The sequence below is a fragment of the Gopherus flavomarginatus genome, chromosome 20 (genome assembly GCF_025201925.1).
Source record: "Gopherus flavomarginatus isolate rGopFla2 chromosome 20, rGopFla2.mat.asm, whole genome shotgun sequence".
NCBI classification, from domain to species: Eukaryota; Metazoa; Chordata; order Testudines; family Testudinidae; genus Gopherus; species Gopherus flavomarginatus.
The window spans coordinates 14,986,474-15,002,468 of record NC_066636.1 but is presented as its reverse complement, the minus strand read 5'-3'; the positions used below and the strand labels follow the sequence as shown (position 1 = coordinate 15,002,468).

Sequence of the window (15,995 nt, the reverse complement as noted above, 5' to 3'; positions counted from 1 at the left end):
CTCATTCCAGCTGGAGCCTGGACAGGCTGTGCAAACCTCAGGGCCTCCTAGAAAAACAAGGTGCTGAGATGTAGAGGGGCAGTTCCCAGGCTGCTGGGTGCTGTCTGCCCTTCTCCTGCCACATTCCATACTTGTGTGCTGGTGCCAGGTGCATCATGTCATGACACATGTTGTGATACAGCTCACCCCACTGTGTGTGGGCGGGTGGGGGTATTACCAGCTCTAGGCCTTGTCTGTGTGCATTAAGGAGTCTCCCTAGCCGTGGGGGTGCTTATGCCACGGATGGGGGGTTCTCCCACTCCCCATGGGCAGAACGGGGAAGGGGAGCAGTGTCGGATCTCCCTGGATCTGCGCAGAGGGTGGATGGAGCCGTGGGGCTGGGCACACAGTGTGGAGGTTCTTGCTTCTTGGGTTGCTTGGAGCTGGAGCGTAGCAGAGAGTCCCGCTGCTTGCAGGGGGTGCTCTCCTCCCCGCTCCTGGGGGCGCTACTTCTGGCAAGGTGTGTAGCTGATGTGCTGCGCGCTGCTGTGGTAGGGGTGCAGGTGGCCACTTCTGCATGGGCCAGCAGGGGCACTGTCTCTGTGGGCAGGGATAGGCAGCATGAAGTCACTCCTCCCTGCCCCTTTAGCACCTGGCCCCCTCCACCGGCTCACTTTGTGCCAGGGCCAGGCCTGCCTGGCCTGCCCCCAGTCTGCTCGCCCTCTGGACACATGCAAGGGTGCTCTGGGTGCCAACACAGCCGCTTCGGGTCACAGCGTCACCCTGAGCCTCGGGCCCCCTCCTCCCTGGTCTCGCTCTATCATTCCAGCCTCTTCCAAGCTCTGCCCGTTTCCCCTCTTTTTCCTTAACCCCCTTTCTTTCCCTGCCCCTCCCCCTTGTTCCCCACCTCCCTTCTGCGGTGCCCTCTTCCCCCAGCCCAGAGGCGTCACCTGATCTCGATGGGCACCACGGGCTGGCAGTGCCTCCGTCTGCAGTACCACAGCAGGGCCCAGAGGATCGAGAGCAGCAGGATCAGAAGGAAAATGGCCCCCAGGACAGAGCCCACAATGAGCCCCACATTCCTTGAACCTGTGGAAGGGGAGCAAACTTGTCACCTTCTCCCCTCCCCGCACCGGGCTGAGACCCACGCCCAGAAAGCACCGCAGGGACTCCTGGCTTCTGAGCCCCATTGACACCCCTGCTTGCTGGGCACTGGGCCATATTCGCTCTGCATGCCCCATGGGCGCTCCCTGCTGGGCTGCCCAGGAGGCCCTGGCCAGGCCCATGTAATCCATGGGGCCCTGCATGGGCAATAGCTCCTGTGAAAAGGTGTGCAGGGTCAGTGCATTAGCCTGGAGCTGCAGCACGGCCCCAAGAACCTGACCCTCCCTGGCAGATGGTCAAAGGGCTCAGTCCTGGCGATGGGGGTGGGGATGGAGGAGTCTCCATTCCTGTCTATGGGAAAAGGGGTGTGTGTCCATTGTTCCTAGTGCCGGGGGCAAGAGGGATTAGAGTCATAGAGTTTAAGGCCAGAAGGACACATCAGATCATCCAGTCTGCTCCCGCACATCACAGCCCACCGGCCCTTCCCCCACAGCACCTCCTTAGAACTGGGATTACACTAAACTATCACAGCCCAGCAGAGTCCTAACTATGGGGCGACAGCCACAGAGCCCAGGAGAGGTTGAGTCTCCATTGTTCCCTGGCGCGGAAGGGGTTCTCTATTGTTCTCTATGAGGAAGGGGGGGTCTCCATTGTTTCCTATGGGGAAGGGGAGGTATCCATTGTTCCCTACAGGGAAGAAGGGTCTCCAGTGCTCCCTGGGGGCTGCTAGGAGCTCAGCTCTGTTCAGGCTCCAGCCCCTCGGGCTGCCCCTCACACTGACATTCCCTCGGGGTGCTCACAACACCAGGCTGGTCCCACTTCCAGCCCAGCCTGGGGTCAGGGCTCAGCTTCAAGGAGCTACTGCCAGACACTTGGGTCCTGCCCCGCTGGCACTCTGGCGCTTGCCCCCTGTCCTGGCCTTGTGCCCCCCATCCTACCTGTGTAGCCGACACGAGGGACGGAGACATGCACCATGCACTGGGTGTAACCCACCCTGTTGGTCACGCGGCAGCAGTAGGTCCCGGAGTGCTCCTGCGACAGGCTCTGGATCATCAGGTCCCCCGAGCCTTGCCCTGCACAGGAGAGACCCAGCCCTGAGTGAGCCCCACAAAGTATCCCCCCTCCGGACAGGCAGTGCCAGCTCCTTCACCCCTAGGGGGTCCTGGGACAGCGCAAGGCAGCCAGAGCCCCCTGGCAACACATCAGGGCCATGCCTGGGCCCACCCCCAAAAACACCCTGGCTGCTCCATCGATGAAAAGGGTCCCCCGGATGCCAAGACTTGAGGAAACTCATGTCATAGACATTGCAAGGGGAGGCTTCCAGCTCAGCAGAAGAGCATCCCACCCTCCGGAGGCCCGCACCTCTCCCTTGCACCATCCTGGGGCTAACAACCTACAATGAGCTCAGCATAGTGAGCAGCCCACCTCCCGGGGACCCCTGCCCCGCCCACTGCTTACCCTGTACTGTTCTGGGGGGCAGCCAGCCCATGGCATAGTCCCCTCCCATCTTGGACCACTGGTAGGAGAGGGGAAGGGAGCCCCCATCAGAGCAGCACCTAAGCATGAGGTTGCCTCCCCTGACCGGCTCCCCGTCCATCCAGCACCGAGGGGCGGCCGGCTTCTCTGGGGAGAGACACAAGTTGCGTCAGTTAATGAGAGCTAGTAAGGAGCAGCAGGGATGGACAGGCAGACACAGCCGTGCTCAGAGATAGACAGACAGGCAGAGACTGGGTACAGCAGGCATGTGGTGGCAGTGCCCCCTGAAAGCGGGAGTCAGAGGATGGGGATTGCTGATGGGCAGGCAGAGACGGATCGGTGGGCAGGGGTTGGTGGGCTAGGATCAGAGCTTGGGGACTGGCGGGCAGGTTTGGTGGGCTGGGATCAGCCCATGGGGACTGGCGGGCAGGTTTGGTGGGCTGGGATCAGCCCATGGGGACTGGCGGGCAGGTTTGGTGGGCTGGGATCAGAGCATGGCTCTGGTGGGCAGGGTCAGTGGGCTGGAGTCAGCACATGGGGACTGCGGATGGGGTCAGTGGGCTGGGGTCAGCGGATGGGGACTGGCAGGCAGGGTCAATGGGATGGTGACTGGGTGGCAGGGTCAGTGGCCTGGGGTCAGCGCATGGGGACTGATGGGCAGGGTTGGTGGTCTGGGGTTGGTGTATGGGGACTGGCAGGCAGGATCAGCACATGGGAACTGGTAGGCAGGGTCGGATCAGCAGGCAGTGTCTGTCCACAGGGAATGGTGGGCGGGGACGGTTTGCAGAGGCAGGTCTCAGGGGGTGGGGGGATGTTAGTGATGGTTAGGTCAGTGGTTGGAGTTTAGAGCTGTGGGCGGGGTTAGGTAGTGGGGGTTGGGTCAGTAGGTGGAGTTTGGGTTAGTGGGTTGGGTCAGTGGGTGTTGACTGGAACTCATCTAACACAGTGACGGTGACCTGGTGGGTGTCGGCAGTGTGTGGGGGCGGGGCAGTGTGTGGGGGTGAGTTAATGAGTGAGGGTTGGGTCACTGAGTGGGGGGGATCAGCAGGGTTGGTGGGACTCACCTAGCTCAGTGACGGTGACCTGGTGGGTGTTGGCAGTGTGTGGGGGCGGGGCAGTGTGTGGGGGTGAGTTAATGAGTGAGGGTTGGGTCACTGAGTGGGGGGGATCAGCAGGGTTGGTGGGACTCACCTAGCTCAGTGACGGTGACCTGGTGGGTGTCGGCAGTGTGTGGGGGTGGGGCAGTGTGTGGGGGTGAGTTAATGAGTGAGGGTTGGGTCACTGAGTGGGGGGGATCAGCAGGGTTGGTGGGACTCACCTAGCTCAGTGACGGTGACCTGGTGGGTGTCGGCAGTGTGTGGGGGTGGGGCAGTGTGTGGGGGTGAGTTAATGAGTGAGGGTTGGGTCACTGAGTGGGGGGGATCAGCAGGGTTGGTGGGACTCACCTAGCTCAGTGACGGTGACCTGGTGGGTGTCGGCAGTGTGTGGGGGTGGGGCAGTGTGTGGGGGTGAGTTAATGAGTGAGGGTTGGGTCACTGAGTGGGGGGGATCAGCAGGGTTGGTGGGACTCACCTAGCTCAGTGACGGTGACCTGGTGGGTGTTGGCAGGGATTGGTGTTGGGTGAGTGGGTGGAATTTGGGTCAGTGGGTGGGGTTGGGTTAATGGGTGAGGTTGGGTCAGTGGGCAGAATGTGGGTCAGTGGGTGGGTGGGTGGATCAACAGGGAGGTGGGACTCACCTAGCATGACGTGGGTGACCTGGGGGGTGTTGGCAAGGGTTCGTGTTAGGTCAGTGCATGGGGTTGGCTTGGCAGGGGTTGGGCCAATGAGTGGGCTTGGGGTAAGTGGGCAGTGGACGGGTTGGGGTCAGAGGCGGATTAGAGGTTTGTGGGGGTCTGGATCAGAGAAAGTGGGGGTCCCTTCTGCCTGCAAAGCAAGCCCCTGCACCCTGGCAGGAGTGCTGGTTGGGCGAGTGGGTTGGGGTGCAGGCACCCATTTCTTCAGGGGGCCCCCAGTTGTCTGGGGCCCCTGGGAACAGGCCCTGTTGGCCCAGTGGCTAATCTGCCACTGGTGGGAGTGAGGGGCCAGCAGGCGGGGGCGCGACTCACCGAGCACAGTAATGGTGATCAAGTGGGTGTCGACAGTGGCTTTCCTCACCCTGCACTCATAGGTGGCCGAGTCTGACACCTGCAGGTTTGCCAGGTGGATGGAGGCATCATACAAGCTTGGGTCCTGGGCCACAAATGACACCCTCTGCTGCAGGCCTGGGACGCTGCCGTACCTGATCTTCTGGTCCTGGTAGGTCAGGAACTGATGGGGAGGAACCGAGCAGCAGTGAGCTATGGTGGGTGATGAGCAATGGGGACTGGAGACCGGCCAAGGGGCAGGAGCAGCACTGGGGGCTGAGAATCCAGGACCTTACGGACCATCCTGTACAGGAAGCTGCTAGAGACACATGTCCTACACCAGTGGTTTTCAAACTATGGGTCAGGACCCCAAAGTGGTTGCAACCCAATTTTAACAGTGCTGGTATTAGAGTTGTTGGGGCCTGGACCCAAGCCCAAGCCTCAGCCCCAGCTCCACCACCGAGGGCTGAAGCCCAGGCCCCACTGCCCAGGGCCAAAGTCTGAGGGCTTCAGCCCTAGGTGGTGGGGCTCAAGTTCCAGGCCCCCATCCTGGGGCTGAAACCCTTGGGCTTCAGCTTTGCGGCCCCCTCCCCCACCCCTGCCACCCAAGATGATGTGGCTTGGGCAGGCTCAGGTTTCAGTCCCCGCTCCTGGGGTTGTGTAGTAATTTTTGTTGTCAGAAGGGGGTCGTGGTGCAATGAAATTTGAGAACCCCCAGTCTACACTGATAGCGGTGGGTGCAGGGTGGGGCACCCCAGGGACTGGGGCTGACTGGGAGCGGAGAGGCTGGTGGAGCCCAAGCCAGGTGAGCTCAGTGCCCAGGCATGGGGAGGTGGGGATGTAAGGGAAGGTGGAAGGTGGAAGTGCAGGGCCTGGGAGAAGGAGACACGGCCCCAGGAGCAGAGAATGACAGTCCCTCTCGAGGGATGCCTCTTGCTGGGGCAAGTCACAGAGAGCAGCTGGGACAGGACAATTCAATGGACCCTGGAGGAGACTGCGCCCAGGGGAGGGACTGGCACAGTGAGAGGGCTTGAGAATATGCACACACGTAAGGGTGAGGAAGGGTGGCAGGGTGCCATCAGCCAGGTCGGCAGAGGGGGCAGTGCCCAGGGGTCTCTGCAAGTGGACTGGATCTGCGGGAGATGGAATCTGAGCAAGAACCCAGTGCTGGGCAGGGGGTAGCAGCCGCAGGGGCAGGAACTTGGCCAAGATGTCCCAGAAAGCCAGGGGCAAAGCTGGAAACAGACCCCAGGGGTCCTGCTCTCAGCACAGATTCCAACCGGGCATTTGATGGGCCTTGCTAAGGAAGTGGGATGAGGGGTGGGGCTCAGACTCACTGGCAGCCTCTGCTCAGGGTTCACCATGGTCCATATGATGTCCAGGTTGGAGGGTCCATTGTCCTGAGGCTCCAGGATATAGGGGCAGCCCAGCCTCACAGAGTCTCCCTGGGCCAGGTACAGCACCTGCTGGCCCTTTGCGCTGATCCGCACCGCCTCCAGCAGAGCTGAGGGACAGACAGACAGAGCTGCCCATCAGGACAGACAGACTAGTGCTGGGCAGAGCATCTGCAAAGAGAGGAAGGAGTGCCCGGGCACCTGCTGCGGAGATTGAGCCCTTCCCACAGTGCCCAGAGCCAGCTGTGCAGGGAGCTAGTCCAGTGGCCTTCCAATGTGGGAGCAAGTGAGGGGACTGTCAGACAAGGGGCTCTGGAGGAAGCATGTCCCATCAGCTTTTAGAAGATAGGGGGGCATTATCCATGCAGGGACCAGGCTGTGCCCTGGGCAGAGATGGGCTCCTTTCACCGGAGCTGGGCTCTGTTGCTTGGCATTTGCCAAGCTGTGGACATCTTGCTGCAAGGATCCCGCTTGGCCCAGTCAGAATACAACGAAGCAGGGCGGGTTTTGCAGTGTGTCTGAAGCCAGTGCCCCGGGGTGATCTCTGATTAATACTTACAGCAGGCCAGTGAGCTCAGACAGCCCCTAGGGGAGCCACACTGGGGATCCTGGGGCTGGCTCTGAAATTCCGTGCACCGGGGGACACACGAGTGTGCCAGTCCAACACATTCCAGCCGCCAGAGGGCAGCGTCCTGCACAAAGCCCCCAGCGGATGAAGTGAACATTTTCACACAACTGACTTTTAAAGTGGCCAGTTTCAGCCACCCGCTGAGTCCTGACTCAGCCAGGGCAAAGGGAGCGCAGCCCCTGCAGGGAATGAGGGGGCGGGGGAGTTATTTATTGCTTCACTAAGAGGCTTCTCCAACTTGCACGGATTGCCAACAGCAGCCAGGGATCACAGGCCCAGGGGAGCCCAGCCATGCCCTCTACCACCTTTAGTCCACAGGGAAGGTCCTCAGAACTAGATCTGCAGAACACACCCAGCCTTGGTACTCTGGGAGAGCTGCCTGCTACCAGCCTGAGGGGACCTCCCCAGTGTTTCATTGTTCTGTAATTAATTAGTGACTCTTCGCAGAGCACTTTCTAGGTGCAGTGTAATCCAGGTGCAAAGGGATCTCACCAGTGTCACTATGTGGGAACATGCGTGGGAGAAGGGTGCTGTTGGCGGATGGTCGCTGCTGCTGCAGCTGAGGGGATTCCAGCTCAGGTAGATACACATATGCTAGCTTTGATCAAGCAGCTGGCGCACCAAAAATAGCAGTGTAGCTCTGGCAGCACAGAGGGTGGGATGGGCTAGCCGCCTGAGCAAGCACCTGGAGTCCGGGGCGGGACCGTACTCAGGGTAGTTATCCCGAATGTCCTACCACCCATACCATGGCATCTACACTGCTCTATGTAGCGCAATGGTTCCCAACCAGGGGTACATGAACCCCTGGGGGTACACAGATACATCAACTCATCTAGATATTTGCCTAGTTTTCCAACAGGCTACATGTAGCGAAGTCAGTACAAATTAAAATTCCGTACAATGATTTGTTTATACTGCTCTATTTACTATACAAGGAAATGTAAGTACAATATTTATATTTCAATTGATTTATTTTATAGCTATATGGCACACCTGAGAAAGTCAGCCATTGTTCTGGAGTAGTGTGGCTGTGACACTTTTGTATTTTTATGTCTGATTTTGCAAGCAAGTCGTTTTTAAGTCGGGTGAAAACTGGGGTACACAAGACAAATCAGCCTCCTGAAAAGGGGACAGTAGCCTGGAAAGGTTGAGAACTACTGCTGTAGTGCACTAGTTCAATCAAAACTATTCTGTGTACACCGACCTGAGCTGGAAATTACACCTCCAAGAGGTTTCCATCTTGCTGCATTTTGTCAGCGCTGCTCCAGATGAGAAGTGCCAGATTTTTGGTCTAGAGCACTTTTGTGATGCACTAAGGGCTTTAGTACACAGGTGTCAAGTGACCGGCACAGCATCCTGGCTATAGGGGAATAACTACTTGTGAACGCTACTCCAGAACAAGAATGATTGTATTCCAGTATAATTGCTCCTGTTCCATAATGAACTCCCTGTTATTCTGGAATCAAGTGTCCCCACAGGGAAGTTATTCCAGCACAGCTATTATTGTTATTATTTATTAGGTGTATTATCATAGCGCCTAGCAGCCCCAGCCAAGGACCAGGCCCCATGATGCTAGGAGCTGTACATTATTTATTAGATATATTATCATAGCGCCTAGCAGCCCCAGCCAGGGTGGTCGGGGCTGTGCAAATGCAAAACAAAGAGACAGTTCCTGCCCCAAGGAGCTCCCAGGCGACAGCACAGGAGTTACTCCACTACAGCTATGCTGGGCAATTGCCCCATGTAGATGAGCCCTACATTGCTAGGCTGGGAGTCATGGGGAAGGAAAGGAGTTTAGAGCCAAGATCACTGGCATTCCCACCCTCTCCCAGATGCTGAGTTGGAGTGGGTCTGAGTGAAGTTACTGGTCAGGCCAGGGTCTTATTTACCCCAGCTGGTTTGCCCATTGCAATCTGCACTGGGCCAGGGGCTTCACCTTCACACCAGGCTCCCTGTCTCTGGCTGGGGAGGGCCGGAGGGGTTCCTCGGAGGAGCCTACCTGGCATTAGACACAAGAAGAGGAGCTGGACAGTCCCTCCCCCAGCCATGGTCCTGCAGCCTCTCCCAGCGTATCCAGAGCAGCAGAGAAGAGAGACGATCCTGGGTGGGGAGCTTGGAGACAGGGAAGCAGAGCGTCTTGGGGCTGCTTTTATCTGCTGAGGCTGGGTGTTCCTCCCTGCAGGGAGGATGCCTTTGGGGTGAGTGAGGAGGTGAGTGAGCGGCTCCAAGCCGTGAGTGTGAGCTGCTGCCCGCTCCCTCTGTGCCTACCTGGTAATTAACACTGGCTCGGCTGGCGTGGGCTTTCCTGCCAGCCGGGCCTGTTGCCCTGCATCCCTCTCGCACAGGGAGGCCTGACGGGTGGCTCTCTAGGCTCAGGGCTTGGGAGGGAGGTTGGCGACAGCCGGCCTCAAAGCTTTTAATGGGGCCTCAACCCACGAGCTGAGCTTATACCTACAGTTTCCACCCGCAGCAGCGGGCGCCAGTGACCTGGTAACAGGGAGATGCCTACTCACCCTGTGTAGTGTGTGCGGCTGCCAGGCTGCCAGCACCTCCTCCTGCACCAGCCAAAAGCCCAGACCAGGCTCCCACTTGTCACACAGTGTCTCCAGTGAGAGGTAGGGTTGCCAACCCTCCAGGATTGCCCTGGAGTCTCCAGGAATTAAAGATTGATCTTTAATTAACGATTGTCATGTGATGAAACCTCCAGAAATATGTCCAGCCAAAATTGGCATCCGGAGTGAGAGAACATCCCAGGTCTGGCCAGGAAGCAGGGGCCGGGGCAGGGTAGGCTGCCTGTGCTGGCAACACGTCTGCCTCTGGTGCCGGGTGCAGAGGGACCATCTGCAGAATGAGCAAAACCAGAGGAGGATTAGAAACAGCCAGGGAGGGAGGGTTAACATGAGTCCACCTGAACAGCCAGTCTGGGGTGAGCGTGCAACATAGGGAGCAACAGTGTGTGACAATGAGCCTGTAACACTGAGTGTGTGGTGGTGCGACTGTGAGCATGTGACGGGGTGTGGGACTGTGTGTGAGAGATGGGGTGTGATGAGGTGTGTGACTGAGTGTGTTATGGGGTGTGACTGGGGATGTGACTGTGTGATGGTTTGTATAACTGTGAGTGTGTTAGTGTGTGTGAGATGGGGTGTGAAGGTGGGGGTGTGACTGTGAGCATGTGATGGGGTGTAAAGGGGTGTGATCAGATATGTGTGATTGTGAGCATGTGATGGTTTGTGGGACTGTGACAGTATGTGTGAGAGATGGGGTGTGACTGGGGATGTGATTGTGAGGATGTGACTGTGTGTGATGGTTTGTATAACTGGGAGTGTGTTAGCGTGTGTGAGATGGGGTGTGACGGTGTATGTGACTTCTGAGCATGTGATGGGGTGTGAAGGTGTGTGTGTGACTGTGAGCATGTGATGGGGTCTGTGACTGAGCATATGATGGGGTGTGATGTGTGTGACTGCATGAAAGTGAGTGTGTGACTGAGCTTGTGACAGTGTGTGTGACTGCATGTGTGTTGGTTTGTGTGACTGTGTGTTACAGTGTGTGTGAGATGGTGTGTGACACTGTGTGAGTGACTGTGAGCATGTAACAAGTGTGTGTGACTGTGAGCATGTGACGGTGTGTGTGACTGAGCGTGCCTGTGTGTGACTGCGTGTGTGATGGTTTGTGTGACTGTGTGTTACAATGTGTAGGAGATGGGGTTTGACAGTGTGTGTGTGACTGTGAGCATGTGCCTGTGTGTGACTGTGTGTGTGATGGTTTGTGTGACTGTGTGTTACAATGTGTAGGAGATGGGATGTGACAGTGTGTGTGTGACTGTGAGCATGTGACAGTGTGTAAGACTGTGAGCATATACTTGTGTGTGACTGTGTGTGTGATGGTTTGTGTGATTGTGTGTTACAGTTTGTGTGAGATGGGGTGTGACAGTGTGTGTGTGACTGTGAGCATGTGATGGGATGTGTGACTGAATGTGTGACAGGGTGAACCCAAATCTAGATGTTCCCATGCTCGTGTTGCTCCTCCAGGTGCTCTGAGTCCCCTCATGACGGGCCTGGGCACCGTGTCTCAGGGTGTCTCTTACCCACAGTGTTTGTGTGCGGGTGTGAGAGGGACAGCATGCATGTGAGGGGTGACAATATACATGTGCTGGGATGTGGCACGCCATTCAGCACTGACTGCTAGTGGGGAGTGACCCCTTCGGAGTCACCTGCCCTGCTCCCTGCTGCACAGAGCCCCTCAGCAGAAGTGGTGCACTGGAGCCAGTGTTGACTGAGAGAGGAGTGTGGCCCCTACTGAGCCCCTGCCCTGCTCCCTGCAATACAGCATGCCCTAGCACTGCACAGGGTCACTGGGGTCAGCCCTGAATCAGAGGGTGGTATTCCTGCCTCACTCCCTGCACTTACTTTTCCTTGAAAATCTCTGCCCAGGAGCTGAACCCACCCAGCTGGGGTAATCCAGGGAGATATGCATACTAGCAGCCCGAGGGGATCTCCTCAGTGGGCTGTTATCATGTAATTAACTAACTCATCTTCACAGAGCACTTTCAATGGAATTCAAGTGTCACTGTGTGGGAGGGAGAGGATCAGGAACAGGAAGGCGCATGGATTCCTGGGGAGAAGGGTGCAGGCTGATGGTCTCTCCCACTAAAGGGATCTGAGCACCCCCCATGGACGAGTTATGTCGTTAAATCTGCCTGAGGCCCCCAGTGCTGGTGAAGGCCCAGGTTTTTCCAGCAGGTCAGAAAATGGGGACATTAGCAGAAGAATTTGTCTCTTTTTTCCACCAACTTATTTTTGAAATTTTCCAACCTGCTCCGTCCAGTTGAGAATCTGCCACCGGCTCTTGTGATTTCATCCTGAGATTAACAAGGTTCTTCATGCCTCAGGTCCTGGAATTGTGATATTGCAGCAGGACCTTGGATTTTCTTTTAATAAACAGATAGTTTCTAGCACTTGTGGCTGAAGAGAAAAACATGGACTGAGTGTGACACTTGAGCTCCAAACCAGGGAGCAAAGAGACAGAACCCAACATTTATTACTTTTAAAATAATCTTTTGATTTTAAAGCAATCTCACAACGTTTGAGCCCAGACTCCTGATTTTGTACCATTTGGGGCTGGCAATGCTGCATGTCCTGCTGCACCCGGGGAGGAGGGTTTTGGGTACTGAATCTGGAAGGGGGCTCAGGGTTGGGGCACAGAGTTGGGGTGGGGGTGAGGGGTGCAGGCTTCAGCCAGGTGGTGCTTACCTCAGGCAGCTCCCGGTTGGCAGCACAGCAGGGCTAAGGCAGGCTCCCTGCCTGTCCTGGCCCCGCGCCGCTCCTGGAAGCAGCTGGCACATCCCTGCGACCCTTGCAGGGGGCAGGGAGCTCCATGTGCTGCCTCTGCCTGCAGGCACCACCCCCGCAGCTCCCATTGGCCACAGTTCCTGGCCAATGGGAGCTGTGGATTCAGCACTCGGTGTGGGGGCATCACACGAAGACCCCTTGGACCCCCTGCACCTAGGGGCCTCATGGACATGCTGACTGCTTTTGGGAGCAGTGTGAGTACAGGGCAGGTAGGGAGCCTGCCTTAGTCCTGTTGCACCAATGGACTTTTAGTGGTCTAAAGTCTCCTGATTTGGCTTCAGTAGCCTCCGGGAGATAGAACCCAATTCTGGGAGACTCCTGGCAAAACCGGGAGGGTTGCCAACCCTATGACCTAAATCAGTATCAGCTCCTGGATCTGCTATGCCCAAAATCATACTCCACTGACCAAGCCCAGATTAATTATCAGTCTACTTCACATGGAGGCCCTGGCTTGGGCATCTCCACTCCTGGGAAAATCAAGCCCATGTCTTGGACAATTTGAGGACTTTGTCAGAGCTATGGCAGCGATCTTTGATGACCCTTGTCATGAGTGCATGGCCGAAGCCATGCTTCAGGTGTTGTGGCAGGGACACCAGATTTCCAACACTTAGTAGACATCCAGTGGAATGAGGCCACTCAGCATTATGATGTCTGACATGGCCTAACCAGTGGTATTAAAGATCAGCCTGGATGCCTTAGTCAACGCTTGCATGAAGATTGACAACCACCTGACCAAATCCTGCCATGGAAAAAGATGGTTCTCCCGACTCCTGTGATCCCTCATGGCTCTGCCCCACCCCCATCACCAGTCCTGTCTCCATCTCCCAAACATGCAAGTTGATCAGGTCCAGCCCCACCTCTCCAGCATGGAGAAGAATTGACCCAGAACGTCAGGCCTATACTGCAGGCCACCAGGTCAAGCTGCCCTGCCAAGGTCCAATCTGCACCGAGGTCAGGAAACACCTAGCCCCAGCCCACAATAGGAGGGTTTGAGCTGGGTTGGTGTCCATCACTTCTCCCCAGCAGGCTACACAAACACTCATCCTCCAGTGCTCTGGTGATGGCCAATCAGTACCCAACACATCTCTGACTCCCTCTCCAGCACCCTGTGATGTCCAACACCAACCTATAGGGTTTTGATGGACCTGGGTGCCTCAGGCAATTTCATGGATCTGGAGTTTGCTCGAGCACACAATATCTCCTCCCAGTGCAAGGACTCCCCAAGTTAGTGGAGTCCATAGATGGGTCATGCCTTTCTACAGGATTGGTCACATTCACCAGGTGTCACTGGCATCCTGTAGCTCATTGTGCATGACCCACACATCTGCTGGTGGTCAGGCACAATATGCTTTGACTCTCCATCTGCCAACAATCCTGTTTCCCAGAGCTGACCTTGGGCCAGCAACTCTTTGGCTTACTCGATCATTCAAAGAATTCAGAGATGCAAAGAGAGGACCCAAAAGCAACTTTGTAAACCCCCACAACCTCCCTAATGGCTCCAGATAATCCAGTTAAATATCAACTCTATGCTGACATGTTCAACAACAAAAAAGCCAACACCTTACCATCTCATCACAGCTATGCCCATCCCATTGAATTCCATCTGGGAACAGAGATTCCTTTCAGATGCATTTACTCCCCCTCTGAACCCAAATTATAAGTACTGTGGTTCTATCTAGAGAAAAACTTCCAGAAGGGCTTCATTTTCCATCCACATCCCCAGGAGGGGCCACAATTTTTTTCGAGATGAAGACTCTGGCCTTTTATGGACTATCAAGTGCTGAACAAGATTTAAAACCAAAACTGGTCCCCTCACCAGTGATTAATGAGCTGTTCAAAAGCTCTGCTCTGCCAAGGTCTTCATAAAGTTGGACCTCCAAGGAACTTATAACCTGATGAGGATCCAGGAGGGGGTGAACGGAAGAGAGATTTTCATGCCAGGTATGGCCGTTTTGAGCATTTGGTCATGCTGTTTGGGTTGTGCAATGCCCCAGTGACCTTCCAATATTTCATAAATGATATATTTAGGGACACACTGGACCAATTTGTCATTACTTGTCTAGAAAACATACTCATTTTCCCTGAAAGTCAGGCCCTTCACAATTATATGCTCGCTGTCTTGGAGAGATTCTGCCAAAAACACCTTTATGCAAAGCTCAAGAAATGCAAGTTTGATAAGGATATCGTAGAATTCTTGGGATATATTGTCTCACCTGAGTGAGTTACCCTGGACCCATGTAAGGTGGCAGCAATATCCAACAGGGCATCACCCAAGGACGTATACATAGTCTAGCAATTGCTAGGGTTTGCCAGTTTGGTTCACCTAGTCTTTGGAGGCTCATTTGGCATTTCATTGACTGTAGAGGGCATTCACCTTGGCACCTGTCCTGATTCACCCAGATCTCATTAAGCCATTTAGGAACAAGAGCAATGCCTTGAACTTTGCCATTGGTGCAGTATGGGAACATGTGGGACTCCACAACCAACTCCACCCCTTTCCTATCCTTCTCAGAAGCTAACCCCTGCAGAGAAAAATTACAATATTTAGAACAAGGAACTACCAGCTATCAAGGTGGCCTATGAGGGATGAAGCCATCTCATAGAAGGAACCCAATTCCCAGTCCAAATTGGAATAGACCATAAAAACCTGGAATACCTACAGATTGCTGGAGGCCTTAACTAATGTCAGATCCGCTGGTATCACTTTTTCACTCACTTTGAATTTTTGGTAACCTATCATTCAGGGACAAGAAACTAGAAGGTAGAAGCCCTCTCCCACAAAAACAAATATCTTGAACCAGGTGAAAGGCCCTGTGCCACCATGCTTAAGGGTGTGAAGGGGATGATCAACAGCAGTCTGACATCCTTCATCCGCTCCTTGCTCCCCAATGACCTGTTTAGAACCCAGATCCACCAAATCCTGAATGATGCAGGAACTCAACTCGCCTCCGAGTTGCAAGTACAGAATGGCCTCCTCTATCGCAAGAATTGTCTTCATATTCCACTGGGACAAGAAGAAGTTATTCACCTTGTGCAGTAACTCAGTTGTGCATGCGCCTCTCAAGCCCTTCATAGGAGATTTTTAGTTAGCGGTGTAGGCCTTGCTGGAGCCTTAAGCATAAGATCCACTTCAGGTGACTTCCAAGCTGTATCCCCAGATGGAGGAGGGAGCTTCGGAATAGAGTCCAGAACTGAAGTCAATACTGCAGAACCAAGGGCAGCATCATATCTGATGGCTTTGATCAGGACATATTGCGAAAACATACACATGTAGCAGCCCTATGTATTTCAGATACTGGTACATTCTTCAGTAGGCTGTGAGCTAGACTGGACGGCAAAATAACAACGCACCAGGATTCAGCTAACCAAGTAGGCACGTTTCTGACCAGAGACGAGAGTACAAAAACACACAGATCTCTCAAGTAACCACAGGGACACTACTCAAAGCGGTTACTCACCTCATGCAGTAACTGCAGTTCTTCAAGATATTTGTCCCTAAGAGTACTCCACTACCTGCCCTCCTTCCCCTCTGCCTCAGACTGCTCCTTAATGGATGTTTGGGTGGAGAAGGAACTGAAGGTAGCTCACCCCACACTCGTGTATAGCCTTGGTGTCCTCGCAAGGAGGCATAGGGTGCATCCACAGGCTGAATGGACACTGGTTGTTAGTATTGTGGAGTGTTGCGGATGCTGCAGCATTGATACTGCTGTTAGTACTCCTGTTCTTGGAACTCTGATGTCAGCTGCACTAGCAGAAAGTGTAGCATGTTAATTCAGCAGACCTCAAGTCAAAGTTATTCATAAAAGAAAGACCACAGGCTCGGTTTGGTGGCAAAGGTGCTCGGCCAGGTTTAGTGTCAACAAAGCACAATACTAGCCCACTGGTTCAATGGTTACAGGTACAACAACATATGTATTCTCGCGACAATGGTACCAACTCAG

The 15,995-nt window shown here is 55.0% G+C and overlaps 1 protein-coding gene across 1 annotated transcript; it reads right to left on the bottom strand.

Moving 5' to 3' along the window:
• Positions 1-925: 925 nt before the first annotated feature.
• VSIG8 (V-set and immunoglobulin domain containing 8) lies at positions 926-7,220 on the bottom strand. The gene is made up of 6 exons (XM_050930972.1): positions 7,199-7,220; positions 5,986-6,188; positions 4,667-4,868; positions 2,542-2,706; positions 2,022-2,156; positions 926-1,068 (listed from the first exon to the last, which is right to left on the bottom strand). The coding sequence occupies exons 1-6, from the start codon at positions 7,218-7,220 to the stop codon at positions 926-928; spliced, it is 870 nt and encodes a 289-aa protein (XP_050786929.1).
• Positions 7,221-15,995: the final 8,775 nt, after the last annotated feature.